The 17,642-nt window shown below is 42.4% G+C and overlaps 1 protein-coding gene across 2 annotated transcripts in view; it reads right to left on the reverse strand.

Moving 5' to 3' along the window:
• Positions 1-12,753, reverse strand: part of mtif2 (mitochondrial translational initiation factor 2) — a 33,559-nt gene extending 20,806 nt beyond the window's left edge. The window contains exons 1-3 of one of the 2 annotated variants that reach the window (XM_078404846.1): positions 12,686-12,753; positions 5,754-5,957; positions 4,889-5,000 (exon numbers count right to left, since the gene is read on the reverse strand). In XM_078404846.1, coding sequence (XP_078260972.1) covers positions 4,889-5,000; positions 5,754-5,954 — 313 coding nt within the window. In that variant the 5' untranslated portion in view covers positions 5,955-5,957; positions 12,686-12,753. Of the gene's footprint in view, positions 1-4,888; positions 5,001-5,753; positions 5,958-12,234; positions 12,326-12,685 lie in introns of those variants that run through there. The other variant, XM_078404847.1, reaches the window with a different exon arrangement.
• Between the last annotated feature and the right edge of the window lie 4,889 nt (positions 12,754-17,642).

A 17,642-nucleotide genomic window follows, 5' to 3' on the forward strand; every position in this document is an offset into this window, starting at 1 on the left:
CTAAATGTGCTAAAGTGTAGGAAACTTCAATGTCCATCTCCAAAAGTGGTTTCATTAGGATATAAAAAGAAGTAATTTCAGTACATCAAGTATATGCCAGGTCACAGTAATGCCAGTCTCTTATTTATTTGGTCTGCAACCTGTTATCCCTACACCCCCATCAATTCGCTCCAGATTCTACCACTCAACTACATATTAGGGGCAAGTGACAATGGTCAATTTTCCTACCAATCTGTACATTTGGGATGTGGAGGAAAGCAGATATCCCAAGGGAAACACACACACAGTCACAGGCAGAGCATATAAACTGCACACAGACAGCACCAGATCTCAGGATTGAAGTGGGGTTGCTGGAGCTGTAAGGCAGAAGCTCTACTAGCCAATACCCTTTACCGCTTCTTAAAGAGTTGACTGAAGATCAAAATTACCAAGATTATTAGAGAACCAAAACTTTGGGAAAAGTCTAGTCAGTCTTGCCATCAAGGTTGATGAGGGCAGAGCCGTAGATGCTGTGCACATGGACTTTAGTAAGGCATTCGACAAGGTGCCGCATGATAGGCTGCTCTGGAAGGTTAGATCGCATTGGATCAATAGACAATAGACAATAGACAATAGGTGCAGGAGTAGGCCATTCAGCCCTTCGAGCCAGCACCGCCATTCAATGCGATCATGGCTGATCACTCTCAATCAGTACCCCGTTCCTGCCTTCTCCCCATACCCCCTCACTCCGCTATCCTTAAGAACTCTATCCAGCTCTCTCTTGAAAGCATCCAACGAACTGGCCTCCACTGCCTTCTGAGGCAGAGAATTCCACACCTTCACCACCCTCTGACTGAAAAAGTTCTTCCTCATCTCCGTTCTAAATGGCCTACCCCTTATTCTCAAACTGTTGCCCCTTGTTCTGGACTCCCCCAACATTGGGAACATGTTATCTGCCTCTAATGTGTCCAATCCCCTAATTATCTTATATGTTTCAATAAGATCCCCCCTCATCCTTCTAAATTCCAGTGTATACAAGCCCAATCGCTCCAGCCTTTCAACATACGACAGTCCCGCCATTCCGGGAATTAACCTAGTGAATCTACGCTGCACGCCCTCCATAGCAAGAATATCCTTCCTCAAATTTGGAGACCAAAACTGCACACAGTACTCCAGGTGCGGTCTCACCAGGGCCCGGTACAACTGTAGAAGGACCTCTTTGCTCCTATACTCAACTCCTCTTGTTACGAAGGCCAACATTCCATTGGCTTTCTTCACTGCCTGCTGTACCTGCATGCTTCCTTTCATTGACTGATGCACTAGGACACCCAGATCTCGTTGAACTCCCCCTCCACCTAACTTGACACCATTCAGATAATAATCTGCCTTTCTATTCTTACTTCCAAAGTGAATAACCTCACACTTATCTACATTAAACTGCATCTGCCATGTATCCGCCCACTCACACAACCTGTCCAAGTCACCCTGCAGCCTTATTGCATCTTCCTCACAATTCACACTACCCCCCAACTTAGTATCATCTGCAAATTTGCTAATGGTACTTTTAATCCCTTCGTCTAAGTCATTAATGTATATCGTAAATAGCTGGGGTCCCACCACCGAACCTTGCGGTACCCCACTGGTCACTGCCTGCCATTCCGAAAGGGACCCATTTATCCCCACTCTTTGCTTTCTGTCTGTCAACCAATTTTCTATCCATGTCAGTACCCTACCCCCAATACCATGTGCCCTAATTTTGCCCACTAATCTCCTATGTGGGACCTTGTCGAAGGCGAGATAGCTGAATGGATAGCAAATTGGCTCCAATGCAAGGAAGCAGAGGGTGATGGTGGAAGGTTGCTTCTCACAATGGAGGCCTGTGATTAGTGGTGTGCCACAGGGCTCGGTGCTGGGCACGTTACTGTTTGTCATCTATATCAATGATATGGATGAGAACATACAGAGCAAGATTAGCAAGTTTGCTGATGATACAAAAGTTAGTGGTTTTGCAGATAGTGAAGATGGTTGTGAACGATTGCAGCAGGATCTGGGATCGGTTGGCCAGGTGGGCGGAGGAATGGTTGATGGAATTTAATACAGAGAAGTGTGAGGTGTTGCATTTTGGGACGTCAAACAAGGGCAGGACCTACACAGTAAATGATAGGCCTCTGGGTAGTGTTGTAGAGCAGAGGGATCTAGGAGTACAAGTGCATGGTTCCTTGAAAGTCGAATCGCAGGTAGATAAGGTGGTCAAAAAGGCTTTTGGCACCTTGGCCTTCATCAGTCAGAGTATTGAGTATAGAAGTTGGCAGGTCATGTTGCAGTTGTATAAGACGTTGGTGAGACCGCATTTAGAATATTGTGTTCAGTTCTGGGCACCATGTTATAGGAAAGCTTGAAAGGGTTCAGAAAAGATTTACGAGGTTGTTGTCAGGACTAGAGGGTGTGAGCTACAGGGAGAGGTTGAGTAGGCTGGGTCTCTATTCCATGGAGCATAGGAGGATGAGGGGAGATCTTGTATACAAAATCATGAGAGGAATAGATTGGGTAAGTGCACAGAGTGTTTCACCCATAGGGGAATCGAGGACCAGAGGACATAGGTTCAAGATGAAGGGGAAAAGATTTAATAGGAATCCGAGGGGTAACTTTTTCACACAGAGGGTGGTGGGTGTATGGACCAAGCTGCCAGATGAGGTAGTTGAGGCTGGGACTATCCCATTGTTTAAGAAACAGTTGGACAAGTACATGGATAGGACAGGTTTGGAGGGTTATGGACCAAGCGCAGGCAAGTGGGACTAGGGGAGCTGGGACATTGTTGGCCTGTGTGGGCGAGTTGGGCCGAAGGGCCTGTTTCCACACTGTATGACTCTATGACTCTATCAATATTTTAATTAACAATATTAATTTGTGTGGCCAGTGCACAATCCCTATGACGATAAAATTCCATTTATGTCTCTTGGTTGTGCCAACTTGCTAAAAGTAGATGTTGTCTGGATCTAGTAAAGTAAAACTTAGTATCCATGAAGCATTGTGGACTATCATCAGCCACATAACTGAATTCCATCAAAATCTGTAAACATGTGGATCAATATATTCTTCACCGTACAAGTACAATCAAGGGAGGGCACCTGCTCAGGTTTAGGTGCAAAAATAATGAAGATACAACAATGAACTATGTATGTAAAGAGTGGAAACAGTGTGATAAACAATTCTACAAGCAGTGAGATTAAAGTCTAGCCATAAAAAGAATAAGCACGCAGAAGGAAGATGCTGCATACATACACCTCACCAGCATCAAGGATGGAAGGATTCAGAATGCAAGCGCAAAAGACTGAATGCTTGGAACCATCTTCAACCAGAAGTCACGCGTGACAATTCACCTTGTCTCTTTCCAAGATCCCATCATTACCAAAGCCAAACTTCATTCCATGTAACATTAAGAAACCATGCACAAAGGGTCTATCAAATCTGATGGTTCACAACAAACCATTATTGTGCTGAAGACTTGAGCTACAAAATTAGCCTCTAAATCAGTTTGCAACAGTTTACAACCTCAGTAACTACCCAAGCAAAAAAATCTGCAGAGATGTCTTCTAAAAGCAAAACAAATCCAATTGCTAATTACCATTCTTCCACTTACCAGACTTCTCTCAATCATCAGCCAAGTGCTTAAATGTGTTGTTCATATTAACAAAATACATTTTCATGCCAATAACCTGTCAACAAACAATTCTTTGCTTTCCCGATTAAACCATTCAGCTCCAGAATTCTTTCGAACATTGGTCCAAACAAGATAAAGAGCCAATGAGCCAAAGCAAGACTTGACCAAGTATAGCATCGGGTGGCCAAAACATGGTTGATTTTAATCAAAACTGGAGAAAAGGCAACAAAGGAGGAAGTGGTGATTTTCAGAAACGAATTCTCAGTCCCAGGACAATGCTGGGGTTCTTCCAGGCAATGTTCCAGTCTAATCATCTTCAACTGCTTCAGCATATTTCCACTATCAGCTCAGAAATGGGGACATTTGCTTACTACCGAGCATTCATGTCTGTTTGTAATGCAGCCTAAGGAACACAGTTTGAACAAAAGTGAGGACCGGATTGAATAGCTAGTAATATTTGTATTACAAATACTGGACAGTGGCCATTTACCACAATAAAAACGAATAATTCATTAAATAATGGTGAATAACTCATCATTATTAGAGTCACCACTGATTAGAAACCAAATGGAACCTGGCTAACATATATTACGACTGTCAATGCAAGTCAAAGCTGATGACCCATCTTCTAATACCCAAGATCTTTCCACCATATGCAAGACACAAATCGGAAGTATGGAGCAATACTCTCAATTTAATGAGCCCTGAACCAACACTATTCAAGCTTGAACCCATTCAGGGTACCACTTGATTGGCATCCCATTCTACACCAATTCAAACATTAATTTTCCCCTACCGTCCCTTTGGTCATGACTGCAAGTGGGCACTACCTTACATTGTACTGTAGCAAGGCATTTCAACAGCAATTCACAAATTCACTTCTTCTGGTGAGGACATAAGTGGCAGATACTTGGAAACAGTATACCTTGGAACTTTTCTTTCAAGTTACACATCTTCCCAACTTAAAAATACGTAATTTCATCGTCACTGCGTGAAAAATGCTGAAACTACCTACCTAGAGCAGTGTGAGTACACTCGTTGAACAGACTACAGCAGACGATTGCTGTTTCCCATTGCCACAACCAATGAGTAATAAAGGGAGCCATCCCAGTAATGCCCACAATCCATGAACAGTTCATAAAAATCAAAAAATAGCACAACTCAACAAAGTCACTGCTCCAAAACATTTGCCAATCATGTTATCACATGTTTTGATTAATATTAAATTAATTTACTTCGGTGACTTGCCTGTATCTTTATCCATAGCTTCTGCTAATTCAGAAACGGCCATTCTTTGCTTTATTTCCACTTCTTTCTTTATCTGCTTTTGTTTCACAGCAGTATTCTTATATATTCCTTTCTTAAATGAGAAAGGGAAATTTACAAAATAATAAACTTGTAAAAGTTAACTGCTGGACCGTCAAATGTATAACAAACCTTTCAGCATGCTGGTTTCTTATCTCCTTGATATAACTAGATTTGCACAATTAGTGTTTCATATGCACTATTATAATAATCTATAAACTGTTTAACATATACATTTGTATCAATCAATATGCATCTGTGCAGCGGTACACACCACCATTATTATCTGTGGGAAATTGGCGCATAGACTTCCCACAGATTACAAAAAAAAGACGTCTTTCTTTTGCACCTAATACACCCCCAAATAAACATTAATATTTCTATAATACTACGTGTTTGCAAGGAAAGGATATTGTCTAATAAATTACTTCAATTGAATCCACTGATACTAAGAAGCAGTGATTGATTTTGAAATCTCAAGATGCAATTGTGTACACATTTTTTTCTATTCTAAGTGTGGTGTAAAATTTATTTTTGACTGAAGTACAAACTTGCAATTACAAATTCTAATTCTCTCCTACATACTGGAAAGTACAACACTGTTTAAGTTGAATTAATCAGGCCACAAGGAATTAGTGTGATTACAATTTTCTAAATGGAAACAGAAACTTTATTATTTCATTAACCCATTTCAGAAAATGCAGGTGCGTACAGATGTCCACAAATGTCCTTATATGGTTAGATATCAATTTCATGAAGTCAGAGTGGAAGACACTACAGGATCAAAAACTGTAACAGATCACTGTACCCTTTTGGTGCTGAAAACCCTGATGAATAACGGGCTGAATTTGTCAATATCCCTGGGTAACCATCTTTGCTGCAGCATCAGTAGATATAGACGAGGCCTCAGGTCAAGCGCATTTCTCCATCTCAGAATATGGATTTCTTGGTTACGTGACTTCCACGTTGCAGTTTTCAGTCCAAACAATAATCTTCTCATCATCGCCATCAACTGAGGGCAACATAATTCATGAATTATTTTAAAGATTTTCAGTGCTAGTAAAATCTTTAAAAGATGGATTGCATTGAAGGCATAAGCGGTTTGGGATTCAGTGAGTATGTCAGAAATGGTATAAGAAAATGTATATAATCAAACTTAATTAAAATATTGTTTTAATAGTTAAGCTAATGACATTTTTAGCATTAAAACCAAGACCAGTTCTGATGAAGGGTTGCAGATTAGAAACATTGACTGTTTCTCTTTCCACTGATGCTACCTGACTTCACAGGTCTTTCCAGCATTTTGTGCTTTTGTACAGGAGGATCCCACAACTGATTACTGATTGAAATGTTAGGGGATAGAAATGTTCTAAATTGCAGAGATCACAAAGGGAAATCTGTGACAGGGTGGAAACGAGGGGTTGAATTATACAAATAATGGTGTTCTTTTTGTCAAAGGATGATGAAAGCTTATTTTTTAACAAAAGGTATGTTGGCGGGGGTGGAGGGCAGATGAATGGAGGCTCAGAAAAGATTATTAAATTTGAAATTACTTGAAGAGGAGAAAGAAAATAATCAAAATGCATGACATGTTGCTTTGAATAGCTAATTATCAAAAAATGTTGAATTTTGTGTTAAGTTTTAAACTATTTAATATACCAAATCAGAAGATGAGGTGCTGTTCCCCATACTTGCCTTGAGTGTGTTGGAATTGTGTAGCTGGGGAAACACTGACTGGTCAGAGTAGCAGAGGAATGCAGAATTAAAAGCTACAGTGGTAGTTTAGTGGCAAAGATACCACAATAGTAATCTAGAACTATTACTATTAGTCCATAATCTAGACTAATTATCTGGATTAATCCAGAATTAATCCAGAAATCCACATTTAATTCCTGGCACTATAGAATTTGAATTGAGTTGATAATCTAGAATTTTGAAAATTAATTAATCTTAGTTATTATGACCACCAAACTATCAGATCGTTGTTGCACAAAATAGTCTGAAGAAAGGAACAAAGTGAAATATCATCTATCCATTCTCTCCACAGATGCTGCCTGACCTGCTAAACTTCTCCAGCACATATTAAATTCCTCCAACACTTTGTGTTTCCCTTCTTGTAGAAAACAAGCAGGTTCATTAATATCCTTCAGGGAAGGAAAACTGCCATATTTATCTTTCATCTGAACCACAGAATGCCTTTTAAAATTTCTCTGAAATGGCCTAACAAAGCATTCAGTTGTACATGTGCGGCCATGTTCAAAGGGAGAGAAAATAAAACTCGATGACCACCTGGCATTAACCTAGGCTGAATTCAGACATGGCAAAGTCGGTCCAGGGCCAGTTCACCATGGACTGTCTTCCGCACAATTCAGGTGAGAGGGTAAAGATTTCATAGGCACATGAGCAGCAACTTTTTCCACACAAGAGGGTGGTAAGCACATAGAATTAACTGGCGAAGACAGATGCAATAACATCATTTTAAAGACATTTGGACAGGTACATGGGCTAAGAAGGACAATGGTTCAAACACAGAAAAATGGGACTACCTTAAATGGGGCATCTTGGCTAGCATGAATGAGTTTGACTGTGGCTATTTATTGAAGGACTATTTATTGCCTCTGCTACATGGGTGGTTTTAAACTAAATAGGGGGGGGGGGTGTCAAATGGGATAGTCAATGATGGAGTTAAAGGGAAAGAGAGTAAAGGGATAGTTAATGACCCCAGAATTAATGAGAAAGAAAACTCACAAAGGGATAGGAGATTATGGCCAAGTGTAATAGGAATCGATGTGAAAGGTGAGATGAGTAAGGAATTAAAAGTATGAATGCGTGAAGTATAAGAAGTAAAGTAGATGAGCTTGAGGCTCAGTTAGAGATTGGTAGATATGACATTGTGGGGATTACAGAGACGTGTCTGCAGGAGGATTGGGCCTGAGAACTTAATATTCAGGGTTATACATCCTATAGAATGGACAGGGAATGAATGAATAGAGTGGGCAGAATTCATAGAATGAACAGAGTGGGCAGAGGAGGTGGGGTGGCTGTTGGTGAGGGACGCAATTCAGTCCCTTGCGATGGGTGACATAGGGACTGACGAGGTAGAGTCACTGTGGATTGAGTTGAGGAATTGTAAAGGTAAGAAGACACTAATTGGAGTTATCGACAGACCCCCAAATAGTAGCCCTAATCCGGGCTACTATTTGGGGGTCTGTCGATAACTCCAATTAGTGTCTTCTTACCTTTACAATTTGCAGCAGGAGTTAAACCTGGCATGTAACAAAGGTAATGCCACTGTGGTGATGGGGGATTTCAATATGCAGGTAGACTGGGAAAATCATGTTGGTTCTAGACCCCAAGAAAGAGAGTTTGTAGAGTGCCTCCGAGATGGATTCTTAGAGTAGCTTGTACTGGAGTCTACCAGAGAAAAGGCAATTCTGGATTTAGTGTTGTCCAATGAACCAGATTTGATAAAGAGAACTCGAGGTAAAGGAACCGCTTGGAGGTAGTGATCATAATATGATTAGTTTTAATCTGCAATTTGAGAGGGAGAAGGTTAAATCGGAAGTGTCAGTGTTGCAGTTGAACAAAGGCGACAATGAAGGCATGAGAGAGGAGCTGGCCAAGGTCGACTGCAAAGGGATCCTAGCAGGAATGACGGTGGAACAGCAATGGCAGGAATTTCTAGGCATAATCCGGATGATGCAGGGTCATTTCATTCCAAAGCGGAAGAAAGATTCTAAGGGGAGTAGGAGGCACCCGTGGCTGACAAGGGAAGTTAGGGATGGAATAAAACTAAAAGAAAAGATGTATAACATAGCAAAGAGTAGCAGGAAGCCAGAGGATTGGGAAACTTTCAAAGAACAACAGAAGGTAACAAAACGGGCAATACGGGCTGAAAAGATGAAGTACGAGGGGAAGCTGGCCAAGAATATAAAGAAGGACAGTAAAAGCTTCTTTAGATATGTTAAGAGAAAAAGATTAGCAAAGACAAATGTGGGTCCCTTGAAGGCAGACACGAGTGAAATTATAGACAATAGACAATAGGTGCAGGAGTAGGCCATTCAGCCCTTCGAGCCAGCACCGCCATTCAATGCAATCATGGCTGATCACTCTCAATCAGTACCCCGTTCGTGCCTTCTCCCCATACCCCCTCACTCCGCTATCCTTAAGAGCTCTATCCAGCTCTCTCTTGAAAGCATCCAACGAACTGGCCTCCACTGCCTTCTGAGGCAGAGAATTCCACCCCTTCACCACTCTCTGACTGAAAAAGTTCTTCCTCATCTCCGTTCTAAATGGCCTACCCCTTATTCTTAAACTGTGGCCCCTTGTTCTGGACTCCCCCAACATTGGGAACATGTTTCCTGCCTCTAATGTGTCCAATCCCCTAATTATCATATGTTTCAATAAGATCCCCCCTCATCCTTCTAAATTCCAGTGTATACAAGCCTAATTGCTCCAGCCTTTCAACATACGACAGTCCCGCCATTCCGGGAATCAACCTAGTGAACCTACGCTGCACGCCCTCAATAGCAAGAATATCCTTCCTCAAATTTGGAGACCAAAACTGCACACAGTACTCCAGGTGCGGTCTCACCAGGGCCCGGTACAACTGTAGAAGGACCTCTTTGCTCCTATACTCAACTCCTCTTGTTACGAAGGCCAACATTCCATTGGCTTTCCTCACTGCCTGCTGTACCTGCATGCTTCCTTTCAGTGACAGATGCACTAGGACACCCAGATCTCGTTGAACATCCCCTCTTCCTAACTTGACACCATTCAGATAATAATCTGCCTTTCTATTCTTACTTCCAAAGTGAATAACCTCACACTTATCTACATTAAACTGCATCTGCCATGTATCCGCCCACTCACACAACCTGTCCAAGTCACCCTGCAGCCTTATTGCATCTTCCTCACAATTCACACTACCCCCCAGCTTAGTATCATCTGCAATGGGTAACAAGCAAATGACAGAAGAGTTGAACAGATACTTCGAATCTGTCTTCACTAAGGAAGACACAAACAATCTCCCAGATGTACTAGAGGACAGAGGATCTAGGGGGATAGAGGAACTGAAAGAAATTTGCATTAGGCGAGAAATAGTATTGGGTAGACTGATGGGACTGAAGGTTGATAAATCCCTAGGGCCTGGTGGTTTGCATCCTAGGGTACTCAGGGAGGTGGCTCTAGAAATAGTGGACGCATTGGTGATCATTTTCCAATGTTCAATAGATTCAGGATCAGTTCCTGTGGATTGGATAGCTAATGTTATCCCACTTTTCAAGAAAGGAGCGAGAGAGAAAACGGGGAATTACAGACCAGTTAGCCTAACATCGGTGGTGGGGAAGATGCTGGAGTCAATTATTAAAGAGGTAATAAGGGTGCATTTGGATAGCAGTAAAAGGATAAGTCCAAGTCAGCATGGATTTATGAAAGGGAAATCATGCTTGACTAATCTTCTGGAATTTTTTGAGGATATGACAAGTAAAATGGATGAAGGGGAGCCAGTGGATGTAGTGTATCTAGACTTCCAGAAAGTCTTTGATAAGGTCCCACATGGGAGATTGGTGAGCAAAATTGGAGCACGTGGTATTGGGGGTAGGGTGTTGACATGGATAGAGAATTAGTTGGCAGACAGGAAGCAAAGAGTAGGAGTAAACGGGTCCTTTTCAGAATGGCAGGCAGTGGCGAGTGGAGTGCCGCAAGGCTCAGTGTTGGGGCCGCAACTATTAACAAGTAACAATAGCAAGTTTGCAGATGACACAAACCTGGGTGGCAGTGTGAACTGCGAAGAGGATGTTAGGAGGTTGCAGGGTGACCTGGACAGGTTGAGTGAGTGGGAAGATGCATGGCGGATGCAGTATAATGTGGATACATGTGAGGTTATCCACTTTGGCGGCAATAACAAGGAGGCAGATTATTATCTCAATGGTGTCAGGTTAGGTAAGGTGGAAGTGCAGCGAGACCTGGGTGTCCTTGTACACCAGTCACTGAAAGTTGACGTGCAGGTACAGCAGGCAGTGAAGAAAGCTATTGGCATGTTGACCTTCATAACGAGAGGATTTGAGTATAGGAGTAAAGAGGTTCTTCTGCAGTTGTATAGGGCCCTGGTGAGACCACATCTGGAGTATTGTGTACAGTTTTGGTCACCTAATTTGAGGAAGGACATCATTGTAATTGAAGGCAGTGCAGCGTAGGTTCACGAGATTGATCCCTGGGATGGTGGGACTGTCAAGTGAGGAAAGATTGAAAAGACTAGGCTTGTATTCACTGGAGTTTAGAAGGATGAGAGGGGATCTTATAGAGACATATAAAATTATAAAAGGACTGGACAAACTAGATGCAGGAAAAATGTTCCAATGTTGGGGGAGTCCAGAACCAGGGACCACAGTCTTAGAATAAAGGGGAGGCCATTTAAAACTGAGGTGAGAAGGAACTTTTTCACCCAGAGTTGTGAATTTGGCCAAATCACTGGATGAATTTAAGAGAGAGTTAGATAAAGCTCTGGGGGCTAGTGGAATCAAGGGATATGGGGAGAAGTTGGGCACAGGTTACTGATTGTGGATGATCACAATGAATGGCGGTGCTGGCTCGAAGGGCCGAATGGCCCCCTCGTGCACCTATTTTCTATGTTTCCATGACTATTGTCTTATTAGGAAGAGCTATCCCACAGACTAGTTAGATTTTGTCCAACACAGAAAAACATATCTTTCAGTCAATATGCCAGACCATCATTAGAATCTCTGTGTCATAATTTCTCACTAGACGAATAAACTCATCATGGAGGCGGCAGAGGCAGGATAGTGAAGCCTAGAGCCATCAACATTGATTCAAGACCCCATGGAGTCTCATAGCACCAAGTCAAACATGGGCAAGAAACCACTTCCCGATTACAATTTATGAACTCACTCATTATTAATCTCTGCTTCTCCATGTTAATCAATACTTGGAAGAATCACAGATGAATGTACTCTGGGTGGGGACTCCAATATTCACCAGGAAAAGTAATTTGATAGTACAACTACTGACAAGAGCTGGCCAAGCCCTCAAATACACAGCTGCCAGTCCAGGTCTACAGGTAGTACAAATCTACTGGAACACATCTACTTGATCTCCCCATTTCTACCCTTGACTTTAGTAGAACACTGGTAGAAGTGACCACTGCAGTCTTTGCGCAGACAAAATCCCATCTTCATACCATCATAATAAACAGAAAAATGCTGGAAATACTAAGCAGATCTGACAGCATTTATGGAGAGGAAGACAACGTTAGTTTCTAATTAAAGTACCTTCGTCAGAACTGAGAGAGAATAACAAGTTTTGGTTTGCAGAGAGGGTAGTGATATCGGTAAAAACAAAGGGGATATATCTGATAAGGTGAGGCTGTTGATGTCGCCAGCTAGTTCTTAAATCTGTCCATTTCCCTCCACAGATGCTGCCCGACCCGCGGAATTCCTCCAGCACGTTGTGTTTTGCGGAAGATTCCAGCATCTGCAGTCTTTTGTGCCTCTGGTTGATAAATCTATCTGAGTAGTTTCTGAGTTTGGAGATGTGCGATGGGAGTTAACAAGAAAACGGGGAAAGATACAAAACAAGCTCGGGAATCCAGATAAAACTCTTTCAAAGCGGAATGCAGAAAAAATCACAACGAATAACAATGATTCTTGCAGTTCCAAATCTTATTGACAATTATTAAAAGGACGAGCGGTCCACTGACAGACTAGTATGGAGTAGGCTGACCTCTGTTTGCGGTGAAGCTGCAGAAGCTGACCGGCCTCACGCCATGGAAGCCGCCATTGCATCTCCCATAATGCACAAGGACAGCGCGTCATCGGGGAGGGGAGGCGCTGCTGCTGCGGCCGCCATCTTAGTAAAGGAGAAGCGGGCAGCCGACATCTTGTGCTAAAACACACCTCTGGTCTCCCTCCCCAACACCTCCCTCCCGTCTTCACCGCAATCCACTTATCCGTGAGTAGGAAGGAACTGCAGATGCTGGTTCACACCGAAGATAAGACACAAAATGCTGGAGTAACACAGCGAGACGGGCAGCATCGCTGGAGAGAAGGAATGGATGAAGGTTCGGGCCGAGGCCCTTCTTCACACTGAGTCCGGGGAGAGGGAAATGAGAGATATGGACGGTGATGTAGAGAGATATAGAACAGCTGAATGAAAGATATGGGAAAAAAAGTAACAGTGATAAAGGAAACAGGCCATCGTTAGCTGTGTGTTAGATGAGAATGAGTACAGACAATGGGACTCTACAAGACGACTTTGAAGCTGGTACGACTGGGGGTGGAGAGAGAGGGAATGCAGAGGTTACTTGAAGTTAGAAACATCATCGATCACACCACTGGGTTGTAAGCTGTCCAAGCGAAATATGAGATGCTCTTCCTCCAATTTATATTTGGCCTCACTGACAATGGAGGAGAGCCCTAAGTCAGAAAGGTCAATGTGGAAATGGGAAGGGGAATTAAAGTAGTATAAGAAAATAATTGCAGATGCCGGTACAAATCGAAGGTATTTATTCACAAAAGAAGGGTCTCGACCCGAAACGTCACCCATTCCTTCTCTCCCGAGATGCTGCCTGACCTGCTGAGTTACTCCAGCATTTTGTGAATAAATACCTTCGAGGGGAATTAAAGTGTTTGGCAACTGGGAGATCAGGTAGGTCCAGGCAGAAGATCGCTCGGTCCACCTGGACCTAACTGATCTCTCACTTGCCAAACACTAATTCCCCGTCCCATCCTTGTCGTCAATTTGTGATATCTTGAGCTCTGACACAGAACAAGTTAACTCCCAAGGCTGCACAGCAGCACTGTGGTTTATTCAAACATTTACAATCCTTCACCAAAGATGGTGCTATTACACCCGTCGCTATTTTATACGCCAATTAACTCAAACCTGTACATCTTTGGAATGAGGTTGGAAACTGGATCACCTGGCGAAAACTCAAGCGGTCATACGGAGAACGTACAAACTCCATACAGACAGCACCTGTAGTCGGGATCGAACCAGGGTTTCTGGCGCTGTAAGGCAGTGACTTTACCACTGTGCCGCCCTGGATACTGTAAAAATACTATTTCAATTATACTTCATTATCACAAGTAACTCGGTAGAGTGAAATGCTTTGTTTCGCATTCAACCCGGTAAAATCATATAACAGACTTCACCTAGGCAGTACACAAGTGTCACCATGTTTTGGTTCCGACAGTTACAAAAGTTCACCAAACAGTCCTATATACTGCCTGTTGCTGCACGTGGCAGCAGCCTCCTCACCAATTTTCTTCCCTCCTCCCCCGTGGGTCCCCCTTTGTTCTCGGCAGCCCCCTCTTGCAGGGTCCCTCATCGTTCTCAGCCCAACCCCTCCTCACTCTGCAACGGGCCTACCATTTATGTATAGTAATTTCTGATCTGATTGGATAGCATGCAAAACAAAGCTTTTCACTGTACCTCAGTACACGTTTACAATAATAATTCTAAACCTAGTCCCATTTGCATGCATTTGTCCCATATCCCTTTAAACTTTTTCTATCCATGTACCTGTCCAAATGTCTTTTAAACATTGTAATTGTACTCACCTCTACCACTTCCTCGAGCAGCTTGTTCCACAGACCCATCATCCTCTGGGTGAAAATAAATCCCTTTCACTTTAAAACTGCATTCTAGTTTTAAATTGCCCTGGAAAAGAAAGACTATGACCATTCTTCTGATCCATATGTTCATTCTGATTTTATATACTTCAAAAAGATCATCTCTCAACATCCTACATTCCAGGGAAAAAAGCTCCAATATATACCCTCTCTCCTTATAACTCAAGCTCTCGTCCCTATGGCATCCATGTGAATCTTTTCTGCACCCCTTCGAGCTTAAGGGCATCCTGCCAATAGATGTCCTAAACAACCAAAACTATGCACAATGCTCCATGTGCAATCTGAACAAAGTTTTTTCAGCTGTAACATGATATCAACGTACTCAGTGCCCTGACTGATGAAGGCAAATATACCAAAAGTCGTCTTCATTACCCTGTCTACCTTTCTTCCCACTTTCAGTTAAATTCCATCTGCCGTTTCTTGGCTCGCCTTCCCAGTTGATCTGGATCCTGTTGTAATCTCAATTAAACTTCTTTAGTGTCTCTATAACAGCAAATGTTGTGTCATCCGCAAACCTAATAACCATGCATCTATATTCTCAACCAAATCATGAATTATATGACAAACAACAATGGACTGAGCACTGATCCCTACAGCCTCCAATCTGAATAATAACCCTCTGACTCATACCACCAAGCCAATTTTGTATCCGGTGTCTAGCTCCAAAGTTATCCACTTTCTGGACCAGACTAACTTTTGGAACCATGTCAAAGGTCTTGCTAAAGTCCGTCAGGATAGTTTGTCTGTTTGTTTTTATGTTATGACTGTTTTTGTAAAGCGCTTTGAGCACCTGGTAAACGCTATATAAAATAAATGCTTATTATTATTATTATTATTATTATATAGAGAACGTCTACCATGCTGCCCTTGGCAATCCTCTTGGTTATTTCTCAAAACAAAATTCAAATTTGTGAGATATGATTTCTCTTCACACAAAGATACGCTGACTATCCCTAATCTGTCCTGGCCTTTCCATTTGGAGGCAGATCCTGTCAGAATCCACTCCAATAACCTTCCAAACAAACACAAATGTTAGGTTCACCAGCCTCTAGCCTTTTGGCTTGTACATGCAGTTCTTTTTGTGTAAAAACATGTAATTTACCCACCAGTCCTGGTACCTCGCTCATAGCTAAGAATGATACAAATATGTACAGTATCTCTGCCAAGGCCCCAGAAATGTATTCCATGGCTTCTTACTATGTCCTAGGATACAATTGGTCAGACCCTATGGATTTATCCACTTTTATGCACTTGAAGACCATCAGCATCAACTCTTTTGTAACATGGATATATTTCAATAGACAGTAGACAATAGGTGCAGGAGTAGGCCATTCAGCCCTTCGAGCCAGCACCGCCATTCAATGCGATCATGGCTGATCACTCTCAATCAGTACCCCGTTCCTGCCTTCTCCCCATACCCCCTCACTCCGCTATCCTTAAGAGCTCTATCCAGCTCTCTCTTGAAAGCATCACTATTCTCTTTCCTGAACGTTCTAGCTCCCTAGATCTTCTCCAATGTAAATACAGTAGAGAAATATTAATTTAAAGCTTCACCAATCTCCTGTGACCACACAGTTACTCCAGCTTTTTGTGTCTCCGGTGACTCTACACACAGGGGATCTATTCTCTCTTTGGTTTTCCTATTGATCTTAAACATAGAAACATAGAAAATAGGTGCAGGAGGAGGCTATTCGGCCCTTCGAGCCAGCACCGCTATTCATTGTGATCATGGCTGATCGTCCCCAATCAAAACACCGTGCCTACCTTCTCCCCATATCCCTTGAATCTTAACATGGAATCTTTTACAAATCTTTTTCTTTCTTGCCAAAAGTCTCATGTCCTGTTTCTCCCTCTTGATTTCCCATTTAAGTATCCCACATCCCTTATAATCCAGGAATTTGCTTGATCCCAGCTGCCAACACCTGACATGCCTCCTTTTTCCTGACAAGCCTCCCTAAGAATTCCTTCTGTTCTATCTACCCTTCCCCTATCTGCAACATAAAATATACTTTTTTTTTCACTTTCACAATTCTGACGAAAGTCTTATCTCAAGTCTTACCTCAAAAATCATCAGTAAACTTCAATACATTCAAAACTCCGCTGCCCGTCTACTCACCCACACCCCGATCCGTGACCATATCACCCCCGTCCTTTACAAACTCCACTGGCTCCCCATCCCCCAGAGAATCCAGTACAAAATCCTCCTCATGACCTACAAAGCCCTCCATAACCTGGACCCATCCTACCTTACTGACCTCCTCCACAGGCACACTCCCACCTGCACCCTCCGCTCTGCTGCTGCCAATCTCCTATCCCCCCCCATCCGGACCAAACTCAGATCCTGGGGGGACAGGGCTTTCTCCATCGCTGCTCCCACCCTATGGAACTCACTACCCCAAACCGTCAGAGACTCCTCCTCACTCACCACATTCAAAACATCACTGAAGTCTCACCTGTTCAGTACTGCCTTCAACCACTGAAGGTCACCTCGCCTTCTGTCTCCTTTCTCTGTTCGTTTACTTATTTATCTATTTATTCACTTCCCTATGTTCTTTAAAATCCCTGTAAAGCGTCTTTGAGTGTATGAAAAGCGCTATATAAATGTAATGCATTATTATTATTATTATCTAAAAATGTCAACTCTGTTTCTCTTCGCAATGATGCTGCACAACTTGCCTTTAGCAACTACTATTTTTGTTTTGGATTCCCAGCACTTTTACTCAAATGGCCTAAGGCCAGTGGGAATTCCCTTTGTATTCTAAAATTAAAATAGTTGACTTTTCATAACTGACCCTGAGTTGCTTGTTTTATTACCATTCAAATAAATTAAACAAATTGAATCAAGCTACTAATGCGTCAGCATTACTGATGGGTGAGAAATTTGCCTCAGCTGTACGCCATCGCATAGCATCTGAGTTGAAGGAAGAATGCTACATTTTAACTTTAGCTGAAAATTCACGGGCCAAGTTAGGATCTAATGCAATTCCTCTGACTTGCAGAGTAATTTATTCATTGGGCTTATTTAAAAAGAAGTGGAATCAGAAAGT

The sequence above is a fragment of the Rhinoraja longicauda genome, chromosome 9, assembly GCF_053455715.1.
Source record: "Rhinoraja longicauda isolate Sanriku21f chromosome 9, sRhiLon1.1, whole genome shotgun sequence".
In the NCBI taxonomy this organism is placed as follows: Eukaryota; Metazoa; Chordata; class Chondrichthyes; order Rajiformes; family Arhynchobatidae; genus Rhinoraja; species Rhinoraja longicauda.